Below are 17826 nucleotides of genomic sequence, written 5' to 3'. Positions count from 1 at the left end.
ATGACCAGGTGGAGCAGATGAACATCCCTGAGAAGAAGGTGCTGGTGCTGATGGGTGTTGACCCTGCTGATTTGAAAATCCAGGCCAGTTAAACCACACAGTATCATGCTTGACACAAGGCCAGAAAGAAAGAAAAAGAAAAAGTGATGTGACGTGACATACGGCTAAGTATCGTGACCCATACTCAGAATTCGTTCTCTGCATTTAACCCATCCAAAGTGCACACACACAGCAGTGAAGACACACACCATGAACACATAACCGGAGCAGTGGGCAGCCATTTAGTATATTTATTACCGCCTCACCCTCAAAATTTTCAGGCTCCTGGAACTCAATAACAACATGTCCATGTTCCACGGGAATTGTTGGAAGCCCTCTTGGGTTTGGCAGTAAATGCTTTGTCACACTGATCTGCTGGGGAAACTCCACTAAAATCAAATCAAATCAAATTTTATTTGTCACATACACATACATACAGGGTACGATATGCAATGAAATGCTTTATGCAACTGTCCGGTATAAGAATAACAAAAATATAAAAAAGTATTAAAAAAAAGCAAAAAATAAAATATGAATAAAATAATAAAAAAGTATAAACTATATAAGAAACTATATAAAAATATGGAAATATAGATGAAGAAATAATGTATATACATATGCATAAATATACATATACATAAATGTGTATGGTATTTGAAGATTGTCCTTAAAGTGTCCAGGTGCAGTATGGTGTGTAAATAGTGTATAAAGTGGCACTGTGCTGTGCAAGTCCAGAGTTAATGTTAAACATATCTTTTAAATATATATGAGTTTTCTCAGAACAATACACTTGTAGTTCAGTAAAAAAAAAAATATATATATATATATATATTTATATCAAATATATATATATATCAACCAACTGATTGATGTGACTGTATGTCATCACAACTGACATTGAGTCAGAAACAGTCTGTGGGTAAACAGATGCACTGTTTGTATAATGAATGATCAGTGGTCTCTACAATCATATTCAATAACAGCCTCAACAAAATCATTCTGAATATTAATTCAGAAAATGAGAATCACACACTAACTTTTTTATTTATGTTTTCACAAACATACAATGTTTGTCAATTCTCAAATAAAAATTCAGTACCATATAATATAAAGGTGTAATTACAGTTACAACCTGTCATATTGATATATTTACAATTATAAATAATATAAAGGTGTAATTACAGTTAAAACCCCATTGGTTCCCTCCCATTTGGGCTCCTTTTGGTCACGTCCGACCGGAAAAAAATGCATTGGGCGGGTCTTTAAAATTTGGGCTGGTTTTTGATGCAACAGGCGGGTTTTTATTTTTGACTATAAACAGTATTCTTTATTATTTTTTAATGAAAACTAACTATAAAATAAATTATATAATGTAGGATGATGTTTAAATTAGGTATGGTTCAGGTTAGCCAATAAGGTTCAGGGGAATCCTGTCCAATCAGACTTCAAGCTTGATTGGCGGGTTGTTGTAGGCTAATTCGTTATATCGTCAAAACTGTATTATCATCATCAGTGATCATCATTCATCATCATCATCATCATCATCATCATCATCATCATCATCATTCATCATCATCATGCCAAAGTGGGGTAAATATAAAAAGTCCTACAGAAAGGAATGTGAGAGCGACCCGTCTTTAAAAACATGGATTACAACATTCAAACCTCCCAGGTAGTTGCTGGAGAGATTTGACTCAACGATCTCTTAATCAAACTGGTTGTGACTGTACAAAGTTGGTCCTATTATTAAATAGTTCTAGAATTGTTCTATAATAAAGACGTTTTCATCAGTTCTGCAGGGAGTATCTACATTAACTTCATATTAAAAGTTAAGCGTGTTTATGCTATTAGCCTACAGTTTTATTTTGATGTACAATTCTGATGTTTGATCATTTCTGAAACGTAATAGCTGTTATAGTGTCGAGTGACGATTCAGTGTATCATTCAGTCATTATTTTATTTAAAATTAAAAGAAGGAAAAAACGAGAATTCATGTTGATTCGCCCAGTGGTCTATAAGTTAAATGATAATAATAATTTTAATAATAATAATATAAAAAAATTAATTAGTTGGTAATTAAGCACAAATTTGTAAGTAGCCTACTAATACAAAAAGAAAAGTATAATGAAATGATTTGAGAATTGGCCTATTAGAAAAGAACTGTAGTTCTGACAATATTATCACAAGAACAATAAAAAATGTTGTCCCCTTCTGATGTTTCCGATGTAGACCTTGTGTTTTATTAAAATTATCATTTATATTAAAAAAAAAAGATGCACTGGATATACTTGGGGCGAGCCTGGTGCTCTCCAATGTGCGATTTGTTAGTCTGGTTGTTTAATAAGAAAAAAAATTGTGTGTTTTATTCTATAACAGTTTTAATAACAGTATGTATTTTGGGCTGGTATTTTTTGAAAGGGGCGGGTTTTAAGCTGTATTTGGGCTGGAAATCTTTAGTCCAATCTGGCAACACTGCTCAGAGTAGAGCCGCTGCTTCTCCACATCGAGAGGAGACAGCTGAGGTGGCTCGGGCATCTGTTTCGGATGCCTCCTGGACGCCTCCCTGGGAAGGTGTTCCGGGCATGTCCAACCGAGAGGAGGCCCCGGGGAAGACCTAGGACACGCTGGAGGGACTATGTCTCTCGGCTGGCCTGGGAAGGCCTTGGTATTCCCCCCGGAAGAGCTGGAGGAAGTGTCTGGGGAGAGGGAGGTCTGGGCGTCCCTGCTTAGACTGCTGCCCCCATGACCAGGCCCCGGATAAGTGGTAGAAAATGAATGGATGGATGGATGGATGTTTCGGCCAACTGACTGTTTTGTCCCTCCCCAACCCGCCGTTTCAGCCAATGACCGTTTTTAGGACTTCTATCGGAGGGAGAGGCCAGTGGCATGCACAGACCTGCAGTGGGGCAGGGGCGGAAGGACCAAAAAGGGCACTAAAAAAAGACAAAAATATTACTTCAAAAAACATAACCAAATGTATTTTTGTACAGATTTTAACTTATTTATGAAATTACCTGTATTTAAATCAGTATTCGTCCATCTTCTGTCTTTTTAAATATTTGAATGACTTCACGATTAATTGGAATGTCTCGATCAATGGAGAGCAGCAGTAGGTCAGAAAGCCTCTCTTCATTACACAGATATCAAAGACTGGATTTCATAAGTTTTAACTTAGAAAATGACCTCTCAACTGTAGAAGTGGAGACAGGCAATGTTGCATACATTTTTAGGAGTTCAGAAAGAGAGGGGAAAACAGACTCAATCTCCTTGTCTTTTAGGCACTTTAGGATTCCTTGTGGATTTTTTGGAAAGCCAGCTACTGGCTGACATGGCCCAAGAGAGCAGCAGAATTGTATGTAGTCGCTATTAACCTGTATTTTAAGCTGATCAACATGAGCTGGGTCTCTTGCAAACTGTAAGGCCAACAAGGATTGGTTAATGTCTTGTTCACTTGTACCCTGAATCTGGTATTCAATATCTGCTCCTGTAGCTCCTTCCTCTGTTATCTCTCTATCCTTTTCTTGACTCATCTCTTCTTGTACCTCCCTTTCCATCTCTTCCTCTTCCTCACTGAGCTTAATGTCTCCTTGTATTTCCTCACTTTCTTCCTCATCGGCTCTAACATCTCCTTCATCCTTCTCACTTGTCTCAACTGCTTTCCATTGAATCTCTTCAATACTTTCCTTATCTGAACTGCAGCTCTCTATGAAAAACAAATGGCCATATAATGAATGGAATTAATGGGGACTCCATTTTGGTCCCCACTGGCTTTCAATATATGGACAAAACAAATCTTGTAAATATTCAACAGAAGAAAGTCATACAGAATTGAAACATATAGATGATTAAATGAGAGAATAATCAATTTGGGTGATTTACTCATTTAACAAAAATGTCTAAAGTATTGTTTAGACTGTAATATAAGTAATAGCTTACTAGCTTAAAAAAACAAAAACAAACATAAAAACAAACAAACAAACAGTACCTTCATCTTTATTCCTCAGCCAACTTGTGAGAGGGATGCTACCTTTAGCTGCATCAGAGAGTTCCTTGTGTTTTTTTCTTTTGATCCTTTCTTTCCTTGACATTCTATTAAATTCATTGATAGACATAGAATGCACACATCAAGCAAAAATAAGGAGATGATGATAACAGTGAGAATCAATAAGTTAATCATGTTGAATTCATGTATAGTTTTGTTGATATTGAAAACTTTATTTGTATTACATGGATGAAGCGTTAGCTAACATTAAATCAAAGATATAAATGTGTTTTACGTTAGAGTTGGACGTGGAATTAGATTTAATTTCACTAAATTAAGCTAATGACATGAGCACATTCTAAACTATGCTAGCGCCTATTAATGGCCTTGGATTAAAAAAAAAAGACATGTCAATGTCAGAAACGTGTCAGCAATCGAGTAATACTTATATTATATTATAATTAAACATAAGTCCCGTGCTACCGCATTCGCTAAGTTTACAACAACATTAGGGTAGGATAAATGTCCATTTTCCACGTTACCTGTCTGCCAGTGGTGGAGCCAGGGATTTTTCATAGGGGTGGCCAGGCAGGGGCCAGCACTTACTCTGGGGTGGCACAGAAAATATCATTATGCAAACAACACTCATCTAACCTTAAAATACTTTTTTAAAAGTATAGGTGCCAAAATTACAATGATGTATGATGTGCAATACTTTAATTTTAATTAAATTAATTTAAATAAAAATTATTTAAATTCACATTAAATGTATAGTCATAATTCAACCACATGTTTTTTAAAACTATTTGAACAAATAAAACTTATGAAATTCACTTTGAAACCAGAATTCATATCTCCCATTGCTGAAAAAACTATATAAAGACCAGAAAATCAATTATGTAGGCATAATGTAGACTACTATGTAAAGTGCATTTAATTAAAAGTGCAAACAATAAAACTGTAACAAACTTACAATCTGTTTCCAAAATTTATGACACTAGTACGACTAGTACAAACATTTACATTAGTTGGATTCTGCGGTTTTTGTGGTTTAAAGTAAATAAATTCACAAATTCCTCAACACTTAAGACACCCAGATTGCTCAGTCTATCATCATTCATGGTTGATCGCAGGTAACTTTTTACCAGCTTCAGAGTAGAGAAGCTGCGTTTACATGCAGCTGTACTGACAGGTATGGCAACAGCAATTTTGCACAATCTAAAGAGCTCGTGGAACACCTCTTTATATGGTTCAATAAGCACAGTCAACCAGGAACAGAGGCTGTGCTGTAACTTGCTCCTCATCTCCCGCTTTTTACGATAGGTGGAAAACCGCGCTGTTTTTCAAAACACTCGCGATGCCTGTCAGTGCCGGTAAGTGTCGCGAGAGTTTCGCGGTCCAATGATTGTAGACATGTGATCGAGGTTCTGTTCTGCGAGATCATTTTCTTCTATTAAAAATGCAGTTGCGAGCGGGGTGGCCAGTGGGGTGGCCGTGATTACGTGCATTGGCCACCCCCTGGCTCCGCCCCAAGTTGTCTCTGCTGCCTATGAAAGTTGTCTCTGCTGCCTCTGAAAGTTGTCTCTGCTTATCCACGCCCTCCATCACCCGTGCACGCCGGTGAGTACTGTATGTAAAGCGCTACCGCGCTGATGAACTCAGTGTGTAGATCTCAGGTCTCCACCAGCAGCATCCCGGTTCGTCCCGTTCATTCCGACTCGGTTAGTTCGGTTTGGTTCAATTCGGCGGCGTCCTTTGGGATTGTTTCTATTATTCAATATTTCATGATTGAGTTTATTTCAGCATTTTAGTTGTTTTTTTTTTTAATTGGAGAAACTGTTTGTAACAGAAGATTGGAAGGAGACGCTGTCTCCGGGAGCCCGAAGAGGACAAACATTAAAGTAACTGAACAAATTCAACAACTAGGAAGAAAACGCATCACACTTATGTGCAACTTGCCAGCAGTTCCAGCCTCGCCATCAGAGGGAGCCGATGATCTCACATGAAATCCCAGAGCTTCCTTGGCTGAAAGTAGGAGCTGACATATTTGAAATCAATGGTCACTCATTTCTTCTGGTTGTGGATTATTTTTCCAAATACCCGGAAGTACAAAACATCAGTGACAAGACGACACAAACAGTTGTTAACAAGATGAAATCGATATTTGCCAGAATGGGTATACCTAAAGAGATTGTGTGCGACCATATGCCTTTTGCAAGCCAAGACATGAGAAGGTTCGCACATTCTAATGCACTAATGCACATTCTACACTTCAGGACCTCCAAAGAAGACAGCGTGCTTATTACAACAGAGGCACAAAGAAACTTCCGTTGCTGTCGTCGGGTGGGACTGTTCACATGCAAACTGAACGAGGATGGCGTCCTGCAGTTGTCATGGCGACACGTGCTGAACCGCGTTCCTACGACGTAGTGACATCTTCAGGACAACAGTACAGACGCAACAGGAGACACCTAAGGAAGACACCTAGCGACGGTCGCTCCTACCGGTGCTGATGAGACTGCGTGTGTGCGGTCTTCTTCTCCTCCACAGATACATCAAACCTGAAGTGGCCGAGTTATTAGGCCACCGGTGAGATTCAAGGACTATGTGTTAAGCCAATGAGTGCATACGATACTGGGCGTATGCTGTGTTTAAAAAAAAAAAAAAAAAAAAAAAAAAAGAAAAGAGGTCATGGTAGATATACAATGTATATGTTAATGTATCCCTGATTGATACACATGGAAATATTATTTAAGCCAAATTACATTTTACACCTTATACATCTTTCCTGCTAAAGATAAACTTTTGTTTTTTTTAATTATAAGAAAGGAGGATGTAGTATATTGAGTAGTATGTACTTATGTTAAATAGTGCCCGCTTAGAGGCAGAGGGATTTCCTGGGAGTGTGTTGTTCTGGTTAGGTGAGTTTGACTGATGAAGGTTGTGGCCGGCACGGCTGTTGTTAAATAAAGAGTAAACAGTCTACTTGCCTGTTTTAATTCCTCTCACCTCAATGCACGTTATATATATATATATATATATATATATATATATATATATATATATATATATATATATATATATATAATATATATATAATTGCAAAACGAAAATACTACACTCTCTCTCTCTCTCTCTCTCGCTCGCTGTCTTTTTCGCTGTCTCTCTCTCTCTCTCTCTCTCTCTCTCTCTCTCTCTGTGTCAATTATTTGTATTTCTTTGCCAGAAACAAATAAATCTTAACTAAGCGAGTTGTATACATTCTTTAGTTTTAAAAGTAGAAAAGAACACATATCGGATTGTTATCGGCCGATATCGGCAAACGGTGGTATCGGAATCGGATCGGAAGAGAAAAAGTGGTATCGGTGCATACCTAGTGTGTGTGTATGTGTGTGTATGGTGTGTGTGACCGAGTGAACTGTCCCTTTCGTTACCAAGGCTCTACATACCCCACTACACATTCACTTCTCCTCCGTTTCTCGCTACAGTGCTGTGGGTGCACACACACGCCAGTTAGCACGCCGCTCGCTCGCATACATGCCGCACACACACTCACTTCATTCTTCCATTCCAGACAATAAACAAACACACACACACACACACACACACACACACACACACACACACACACACACACACACACACACAAGGACTTTGTAATTCTTTATTTGTCTATGTATAGGTTTCCTTTTCTGGGGGTTAAGTTTTAGAACCTCGCCTATTTGTTCTGTCGGTCTTCCGGGTGGTTTTGGACAGCAGCCAACCGAAGCGCTGGATAGCGGCTGGCTTTAAAGCGCCAGCGCTTCAGTAAAACCGGAAGTCGGCGAGTTTATTTTGATGGAACATTTATGGTTATTACTATTATTACGATTACTATTATTATTATTGGTATTGTTCTCATTATTGCTGTTGTTATTATTATTACTATTGTTATTATGTTTATTATTTATATATAATGTTATAACTCCTTTATATGGCTGGGTAAAAAATTCCAACCCCTCTGGGAGAAATGGTTGAGTCCAGGGGGAGGGGTTTACCCTTTAAAAACCAGTCTCCCGGTTCAGTTCGCTGTGGGAGTGGTAGGAGTGTGAAGTGGAGTTTTGGAATTGGAAGTTCGTCAAGTGAATGCACAATTGTAGGTGCTGTATGCTTGTGCATAGTTTTCTTTATTTTCTCCGATTTTCTTTGGTTTTCTTAATTTTTCCATTTTTCTGGGGAGTTGTAAATATTTTGGACTTTGCACTCGAGCACATTGTAAATAAACACCACTTTAACATCACAGCGAGTATTGCCATCATTTGGGTAGAAGGTGAACCCGTAAGGCCGCTCTACCACAGTGTGTGAGCTATAAAATTTCCTTTTCTTTACATCATGCTGCTCTTGTAGGTAACTCTCTTATAGGACTTTCTGAAACACCATGAAGTGGCATTTAAGTCCTTGCATCATTGTGATGGGTAAGTGATACTGTTTATAGTTCTGTATTAAACACTGATGACAGATTCAAACATTTCTTGACATGATGTTGTGTTTACCCTAGTTGTGTTTTACCATGGAACCTCTAGTGGGATCCAGAATATTGTATGGTGGTGTTTTGGACAAGAGAGATTAAGAATATAAGACAAGAGTAGAGACATGATGGATTGGATGGGGTTCTGTTGGGGTTCTCATTAAACCTATTAAAGACATTTAAGCTTCTGTATAAGTGACTACAAGACCTGCTCCTGCTCAATTTAGAGGTGTATGTGTGTGGTGTTGTGTTAATTGCCTATGAAATAAATAAAAGAAATTAAAAGTATTTAAATAATAATAATTTAAAATTACATATAATTTAAAATGACCTTAAGTTATGTTGGTCCAGTAATCACACTGTAATGTCTTTATGTTCACATCTAAATCTAAAGTCTCATCCAATAGTCCACGTCCACAGTAGAACTGCTCTGTTTACTGAAATATATTTTAGTTTCAGGTTTATTTTCATTACACACAAGGGACAGATGGAATAAAGTTCAAAGTATCACCTAATCAGCAGTGTGTGTGTGTTTCTTTCAGAGAAAGTTCTAATGACTTGTGTGAGATCTTTCTTTAACATTCTCAAAAGTCTGGACTATTTGTTTCTGGAGCCTGTTGAGTTTTGTCCCTTGGTTCGGTTTATTTAAACATATATGAACACAGCAATCGTGCTCAGATCTGCACTGAATCAATCAGGCTTAGACGACCTGAACAATGTACTGAACGAGGATTGTTTTCAAAAAGAAACAGCTTTAAATTATGGATTTATGGTGTGTCACATATTCAATATATATTTTCTGATTTATTCTCTGATCTGTTAGTTTGCCTGCTGATGCCACAGTGCCAAGCCTTCATCGTCACAGAATCGATGGTGAATGAAGCCCTGACCCTCCCGTGTAACTGCCCAGGAAATTGTCCAGCGGTTCTGTGGATCCACTTCATTCCTGACAAAGTTGTCATCATTCAGAGCTGGAAGTGTTCAAAAAAAGAGCATTTTAACAAGATTTACACTACCATTAGACACAAGCAGAGGAAATTTCTCCCTGATGATCAGTTCAGTAGCCTACAATGATGCAGGCTCTTACATGTGCAGATGTAATGAAATATCAGTGACTGAAGTAAAGCTGAAAGTTATCAGTAAGTGCTCTTGCTGTCATCAGCAGAACATTCTGTCATTCTTAACATGTCTGTAGTAAAGTCTGACCAGCCACATTAAATGCTAAACTGTAATAACGTCATTTGTTTTTGTTTATCCAGAAGTTCTGACAGTTGTAAAGGCTTTCGAGGGGAAGAACGTCACTCTCCCGTGTTACGGAGACACTCGACAAGTCGTTAAAGATGTAAAGTGGAAGAAAGATGGACACAAGGTTCTGCTGTACACTCCTGCAAACAGATGGATGACTAAACAAAACAGATTCACGATGTCAGTAGAAGGCTTTCTAGACGGTGATCTCTCTCTTCACATCAGTCCAGTTCACCTGTCTGATACAGGATTATATCAGTGTCTCATCCACGATGAATCTCAGGACGGAGAACCACGAGCTGTGTTACTGAAGGTAGAAGGTAAATACATCTCTTATTCTAATGATACTTACAGACCTTGTGAACTGAAAGTTAAAGGTTTTGTTAAGTTCCTGTGAGCTAAGTGAACATTCTAGTGTAGAGTTTATTTGTAAATTCAGTCCCACTTTGTACGGTTTTTATACTGATGTACTGTAGTCAGTCTCCATGCATGTCAGGTAGTGTGTTAACATCCAATCGACACAAAAATGTCTCTTAGTGTTGAAGTTCTACAGTTTCTCAGTCTATAGCTTTGAAAATGTCATAAAAAGTAATCAAATAATATATAATTTTTTTCAGGGCAACAAAAATTCATGACCACCAACAGCGCTCCAATTTCAGGATGGTTTGCACTGCTAGTATTGTTCATCTCCGTAGGGATCAACATCATCGTCCTGATCATTTAAATTATGAGAATGTAGAGATGAATTTACATTTATGAGACAATACTGAGACCGAACAAGATTTAATCCAAGACTGCAGGATCTTTAGCTTTCCTGTACATCACTGTTCTGTTGTCCTGTGTGTTCCTTTTATCCTGTGTGTTTATTGTCCTTTCTCATCTCACACTGTTGTGTATTTGCACTTTATGCTGCAATATTATGTACTGTTACGTGTTACACCATGATACATGGTATTTTTGTTCTATCATGTACAAGCTATATAGCTGTGATGTGTGAAGGGACTCGTGGCTGAGGCACTGACTCTTTGAGTCAGATTTACAAATATGAATTTAATCGAGTATCTTAAATTCACCATTCAGGTGGCTGCTTGCACATTGACTAATGGTTATTTAATGTCTCCTGTTTTAACTTGAACAGTCATATTAAATGAAGAGGAAACACAATTACAGTATTTAAACGTCTACACAATGACTTAATTAACATTTACTTTAGTTTACTTGTATTCAACTTCTACTGAAAAATATTTTGAAATGCTGAAGCCACCACAAGTGTTTTATTTCCTTTGTTTTAAACCGTATTTAAACATACAGGTACTGTATAAAGATATGCTTTTATGATTATTAGAGGTACAAAAGTGACAAGACGTTCTGTACTAAGTCTAAGCCAAAAACTGCTGATCAAATTATGAATGTCGAAACGTAGAGAACATTTATATTTGTGTTGCAGTATATGATCATATTTGCCTGTTGTGTTATAAGGGTGCAAATTACATCTATAACACAGATGCTGTTTACTCTCATGGTGATGTTTATGATATAGACTGTGTGATTGTCTTTGTTTGTTTACAAGAACTTGTTTAAAAGTCATATTTAAATAATTTGAATGTATTTTAATGATGATGAAAATGAAGTGATGCTTTTGTGTTTTTCACTTTGATTTTTTTTTTCATTTTGCTTTTGACTCTTGAAAATTATTACTAAAGAATTAATGTTTTAACTTTTTTTTTGTGTATATTTTAGTTTTAATGTAAGGTGGATAAAGGAAAATGAACCCTAAATGAAATATGAAGTATAAAATATTATTGATTGTATTATGTTCATTGTTGTGTTTGTAGGGGGCACGGTGGCTTAGTGGTTAGCACGTTCGCCTCACACCTCCAGGGTTGTGGGTTCGATTCCCGCCTCCGCCTTGTGTGTGTGGAGTTTGCATGTTCTCCCCGTGCCTCGGGGGTTTCCTCCGGGTACTCCGGTTTCCTCCCCCGGTCCAAAGACATGCATGGTAGGTTGATTGGCATCTCTGGAAAATTGTCCATAGTGTGTGAGTGAATGAGAGTGTGTGTGTGCGCCCTGTGATGGGTTGGCACTCCGTCCAGGGTGTATCCTGCCTTGATGCCCGATGACGCCTGAGATAGGCACAGGCTCCCCGTGACCCGAGGTAGTTCGGATAAGCGGTAGAAAATGAGTGAGAGTGTTGTGTTTGTTTAGTGCTGCCAGACTCCAGCAGTCACACAAAACAAAGAGGAAACACAATTTAAAGGCATTTTAAATGTCTACACAACTCTTTAATTAACATTTACTTTATTATACTTTATAAAACTTCTGAAAAAGGATTTGAAATGCTGGAGCCACCTGAAGAGGTTCAGAAAAGGTCTTTCAGAGGTCCTAAGAGACAATTCTTTAACCATTTCTTTTTCTCATTAGTTGTAAGAAATACATTTTATAGAGCAAAACACATTGTGAAGTGTTTTATTAACTTTGCTTTAAACTATATTTTAAAATGTATTTACTGTATAATGAAACACTTTTGTGATGCATATTAAAGGTACGAAAGATAAAAGGTTCCAAAAATTGATGGACAAGTTATGAAATTAAGAACGTGTTGAAATTTAGAGAAGAGTTTTCTGAGAAAATGTGTATTTGTACTTTCTCTCTCTCTCTCACACACACACACACACACACACACACACACACACTTGTATAAGTAGGTATTATATAAATAATCACACTAACGTGTTAAAAGCAGGACTTTTAGTTGTTATTTCCACTAAATGGCGCTAGATTACAAAAAAAACTTGCTTGCATTAATATAAATCTGTTTTTTTTTTTTTTTCCTATTTCGGTTCTTGATAAAGCATCATGAAGAGAAATCACATGTTTTAACGACAAAAAAAATTTAAAAAGAACTGAGATTAATTATTTTAAAAGAAAAGACATTATTTCGACTCCAGACATTTTCGGATTCGAGAGTCGACTCTGTGGAATCGATTCTGAAGCTTCATAGTGACGCTATTCAGAAATATTACCAGTATTGAGAAGTTATGCTCATTATTTACACAAAAAACGGTGAAAATACGTGATAAGAATGTTTGGTCATCCATAACAGCGAGAACATAACAGTTAGAAATGTATTAAATGTAATTAATATTGAACTGTTTATTTTGTTCTATCTCGTTTCCTGTCTTTTTATGAATTGTTGTGCAGAATCGACTCAACTGATTCATGATCACTCGAATCATATTCGGAGTCAACTCCAGGATTTCTAATTGTGAGCAGCCTGGATCAGGGACAATGTTATTACAGTATGTGGTCATAAAAGTGCTGGATGACTCAAGTCTGGTTTAGAGATTTAATTTGTAAAATTGATTGAACCTTTTTTGCATTTGTACCTGGACCTGTTTTCAGGGCTCTCAAGTTTTGAAAACAGACAAGAGTGACTTCTCCAACCACCCACCCAAACACAACAATGGGGGTGGTGTGTTTGGTAAGGATCACTGAACAAAATGTAACCAAATGCAAAGTATTTATTCAATTTCCATTTATTAATTTGTGTGTGTGAGAGAGAGAGAGAGAGAGAGAGAGAGAGAGAGAGAGAGAGAATGACATGGTGTTTAATGTAAGTGTTTGTTGCCTTTTTGGACTCCTTTATCATGTGTAATGTTGCTCCCATATAAAACAGTTCAGCACAAGCCCAGACATTTTTAGTGTCATGATTGAGGACAATGTCTCGTCCAGAGACGAGCTGTTTCGTGTTGAGGTTTTGTTCAAACCGACCATCGAAAATACCCTCTCTAATGAATATTTTTTTTCATTGGTTGTTGCATTAAATCTTATCCAGATACAGTAGTGCGATTTTCTGATTGGCTGTTGTGTAGCCTCTTTTTTGATTGGCTGATAAGTGTCAGGCTCAACTAAGAGCTCCAGAGACGCGCTTGGTTCCTGCACGGTTCCATAGAGACAGCGGTGCGGACTGATACATTTTGGTCACTGCGGCTTATTAAATATATGATAAATAGTCAAAAAGTTTTTCTGCGTGAGAAATACAATGTGTGGCGAGAGAACGTGACGATAGACCCAAATGAGTGACTGTCTTGATACTTGACAGCCCTGTGTATGTCCCTATGTGTACTGACTATGTATGAGTGTAACCCATACGTTGGGTTCACATTAAAGAAAAGGAGGAAAATATCTACTAGGTCTGAGATCACCAAACACTTAAAATAGCAATTTATCTTGATGTCTGGAGTCCCGGGTTCGGGGTCTCACACCAAAAAAAATTATATCTGAATTGTGTGTCTGCACTTATATGTAATCTAGTCTCATTTAGTATAACGGCTTGAATAAAGCACCAACACAAAAATTAACCAAAATGAATAATGTATTTACTAATTTTCTTTTGTTTTACTTTTAAACTGTATTGCAGGTTTATGTAACTTTCTTGTTCTGTTCAAATTTAACAAAGAAAAACTAATTTTAAATGGAGCACAATTTACCCATTTAACAATAAGAGATATTTAACAATTCCAATAACAACAAAAGAAAATATAACTATCCCAAACAGTCCATGGACAAATGTATAAATACCAAAGTTCCCGGTTGAGATAACGTTGAAAAAAATATAACTGTGGTTGCAGTCCATCCGAATAGATTCCAGAGTAACACGTCCTTATCGACCCGAATCCAACGCAATCACACCGCGATGAAACAGTCCCAGCTCATAGAACACACACGTTGCAAAACCTAACGCAATGAAACAGTTCAGACATGTATTTAAGACAGAGATTCGCGAGGATGGATAAAGTTGAGCAGCCGCCAAAAACATGCGGCGCGCATCTTTCACCACTACTGGCGCACAAGTGACGTCAGCAACACTCGACTCAACTTCTAATACATTTCACACCCAAAAAAAATCTATACACACATATATAGATATACATATATTTTACATGACTAAACATGTTATGCATTAGATAGAAAAATAAAAAAAATATGTATATAAGTGCAAATAAGAAACACTTATTCTAAGTATGATAAATAATGACAGATTTATTAGATCTATCAGTTAAATTATTCGAGTGGGTTACATGAGCATACTGCATCATTTTCACATTTTCACCTGTATGTAAACTGTTTCTTAATTTCTCCGGGATGTAAATTGTTCTGCAATTTCTGGAGCACGCTCCCAAGAATTTCACTCACCAAGGCACATGTGCTGTGGTTTTGTGACAATAAAAGTCATAAAATGATTTGACTTGACTTCTGAAAAAGGTTTTGAAATGCTGGAGCCACCTGAAGAGGTTCAGAAGGTCTTTCAGAGGTCCTACATTAAAGCTCTATTCTATAACCAGTGTATAATCTGGAAGTGGAGGAGCAGCATTTCGTTTTCTTATTAGTTGTAAGAAATGTCAGCAGAGAATCTCTGTTCTATAAAACATCATATTGTGATTTTTTTCTTTACTTTAAACCATATTTTAAAATGTATATACTGTATAACCACACACTTGTGCGATGCACTTTAAAGGTACAAAAGAGAGTTCCAGTGTAGTGACAATAAATTGTGTCCTAAGTCTAGGCCAAAACTTAATAAACAAATTCAGATTATGTTGAAATGTAGAGAACATTAGTATTTGTGCTGTAGGATCATATTCACTTATGTTCCTTAAGGGTTAAAATAAATCTGTACTCTCCTGGTGATGTTATTCATATTAAATTTAAATCATTTGAATGAATATTTTAATCACACTAACATGCAGGACTTTTTATTTGTTAAAATTATTCTTTGTAGACTATTTCCACTAGATTACACAAATTCTGTTTGTATTATTAGATTAGATTAGATTGGATCCCACTGAACAAATTGAGCTGGACGGTTATTTTTCATTCAAGAATATGACCCATTCCAGTGTTTCTGGTTAGTCAGCTTGCATTCCAGTGTTGAATATGCATTAACTTCTCTGAGTCGTGTCTCTGATTGGTCAGATTGAGTGTGACTCATACATTTTCCTGCTCCTGTAAATGTCACATATGAGCCTGTTATCTAAAGGTAAAGCTCTTACTGCTTCGTGCTGCACACAAAGAGTTTGAGAAACGTTTTGAAACGTTTATTGTGAATCTGTAAGTTTTTTATCTTTTTCTGTTTGTGTTGTTAAATTGTAGTAACACTTAAGTATAAACGGACACACAGTAACTTTACAGCTGTAAAGTCAATGTGGTGTCAGATAATATATCTTTATGTGTGATGATTATTTAATCTTTATTTAAGTCTTTTAAGATGCATTCACTTAACTCCTAGATCAGCTATAAGGTGTGTGTGTGTGTGTGTGCGCGTGTGTTTGTGTGTATGTGTGTGTTTGTGTGTGCGTGTGTATGTATGTGTGTGTTGTTTCATTCTGTTCTGTTTTATCAAACTATACAGAATGGACGATTAAAGCAGTATCATTGCTTACTTTATTTATCACATGTGCATAACAGCATTATAAGTGCCAGAACCTAGTTCTCTGTCTGTACGTCACTCACTTCCGTTCGTGCATCACTCAAATCTGTCCCCTTGGGAACATGACTGGAAAACTAACAATCCACTTGTTACATCCTTTCTCTTTTTTTTTCTTTCACAAGTTATACATTTTCTTTGTAAACAAAATTAACATTTTCTTTGTACCTTCAGATTAATGCTTCAGAAAATGCCTGTAATTATCTTGCCTGAACACAAAAAAATAAACTTATGAAATGTCCTCTTAGAACATTAACTTCAAGTGCATATTTTGTAAACTTATTCTTGACAATATATTCCTTGCAAATTAACTGTGTAATCAATTCTTCATTCACCCTTTTCCCCTCTCTTTTACAGTGCAACCGCAACACACAACCATACTTAGAAAATGAAGAAACATGTCAATTAATAATCTCACATAGTATAATCCCTCAAATAGGTAGGCCTTTTAACCTGACGACCCGACCTCGTTAGTAACAGTGCTTTGGTCACTACCCTGACCACATTTATCAGCTACAGTTTGTGTGTTTGACAACACTCCTGTTTGTGCAAATGTTGAGGGTGGACAGTAGTTGTGCCTGAGGTGGCGACGGTTTCTCCTCAGGACACTACCCGACTCCAACTCAACCTCATAAGATCTGAGACTCACTGGCCTAATCACTCTAGCTGTTTTCCAAGTTTTCCAAGGCTCAAATGGTTGGACTCGGACACTGTCCCCTGATGTGAAACAGTCCAAGTCTTTTGCTGTGCGGTTGTAGTATTTCTCCTGTCTTTGTCTGTTGTTAATCAGTCCCTGTTTGTTGTTTGACACTTTAGGCTCCAACAGTGTATCTTTAGTAGGAAGAAGAGTCTAGGTCCTCCTGCTGAGAAGTCTCTGTGCTGGACTGGTGGTGAGACCTTGGCTCGGTGTGTTGCGATGGTCCAGCAGGGCTAAGTATGGATCCTGTCCAGCAGCTGCAGCTTTCTGCATAAGACGTTTTGCTGTTTTAACAGCTGACTCCGGCTTCCCATTGCTTTGTGGGTACCCGGGTGACGATGTTCTGTGCACAAATTCCCACTTTTTTCTGAACATTTTAAAGTCGTGTGAAGAGTACTGCGGTCCGTTATCCGAGATGAGCACATCTGGAATCCCCTGAAGAGCAAAGTGTGCTTTCAATCTGTGAATCACTGTGGTACTTTTGGTGTCCGGTAAATAATCAACCTCCAAAAAAATTGAATAATAATCCACGGTTACTAGGTAGTCTTTATTGTGCCAAGAAAACAAATCAGTTCCTACCTTAGCCCAAGGTCTATAAACAATGTCATGGGGATGTGATGTCTCTTTTTGTTGCTTGGGGTCAACTGACCTGCAGATGTCACATTTGGAAATTAACGTCTTTATTTGCTCAGTCATCCCTTGCTCGAGCTCGCGTGCTAGGCTAACTACAACAAGCTAGCGGCACTTTTCACTCTTCACGCCTCGATATTCGCTTCGGCTGAATTCACGACCGCTGCCACCATGTTTCATTCTGTTCTGTTTTATCAAACAGAATGCCAATGTAGGTTCACAAAGCCATGAGCATTAAC

At 37.4% G+C, this 17826-nt stretch overlaps 2 protein-coding genes across 2 annotated transcripts; one reads left to right on the top strand and one right to left on the bottom strand.

Moving 5' to 3' along the window:
* Window positions 1–1235: 1235 nt before the first annotated feature.
* Window positions 1236–9495, bottom strand: LOC132862293 (rho GTPase-activating protein gacV-like). The gene is made up of 4 exons (XM_060894250.1): window positions 9357–9495; window positions 4564–4628; window positions 4025–4128; window positions 1236–3742 (listed from the first exon to the last, which is right to left on the bottom strand). The coding sequence occupies exons 3-4, from the start codon at window positions 4125–4127 to the stop codon at window positions 3183–3185; spliced, it is 663 nt and encodes a 220-aa protein (XP_060750233.1). The 5' UTR covers window position 4128; window positions 4564–4628; window positions 9357–9495; the 3' UTR covers window positions 1236–3182.
* Window positions 9482–11307, top strand: LOC132862279 (CD226 antigen-like). The gene is made up of 3 exons (XM_060894229.1): window positions 9482–9667; window positions 9788–10093; window positions 10391–11307. Exons 1-3 carry the CDS (start codon window positions 9577–9579, stop codon window positions 10495–10497), a joined length of 504 nt encoding a protein of 167 aa, XP_060750212.1. The 5' UTR covers window positions 9482–9576; the 3' UTR covers window positions 10498–11307.
* The last annotated feature ends 6519 nt before the right edge of the window (window positions 11308–17826 follow it).

The sequence above is a fragment of the Tachysurus vachellii genome, chromosome 2, assembly GCF_030014155.1.
Source record: "Tachysurus vachellii isolate PV-2020 chromosome 2, HZAU_Pvac_v1, whole genome shotgun sequence".
NCBI classification, from domain to species: Eukaryota; Metazoa; Chordata; class Actinopteri; order Siluriformes; family Bagridae; genus Tachysurus; species Tachysurus vachellii.
Note: the sequence above shows the minus strand (reverse complement) of the source record. Positions and strands in the feature narration are given on the sequence as shown.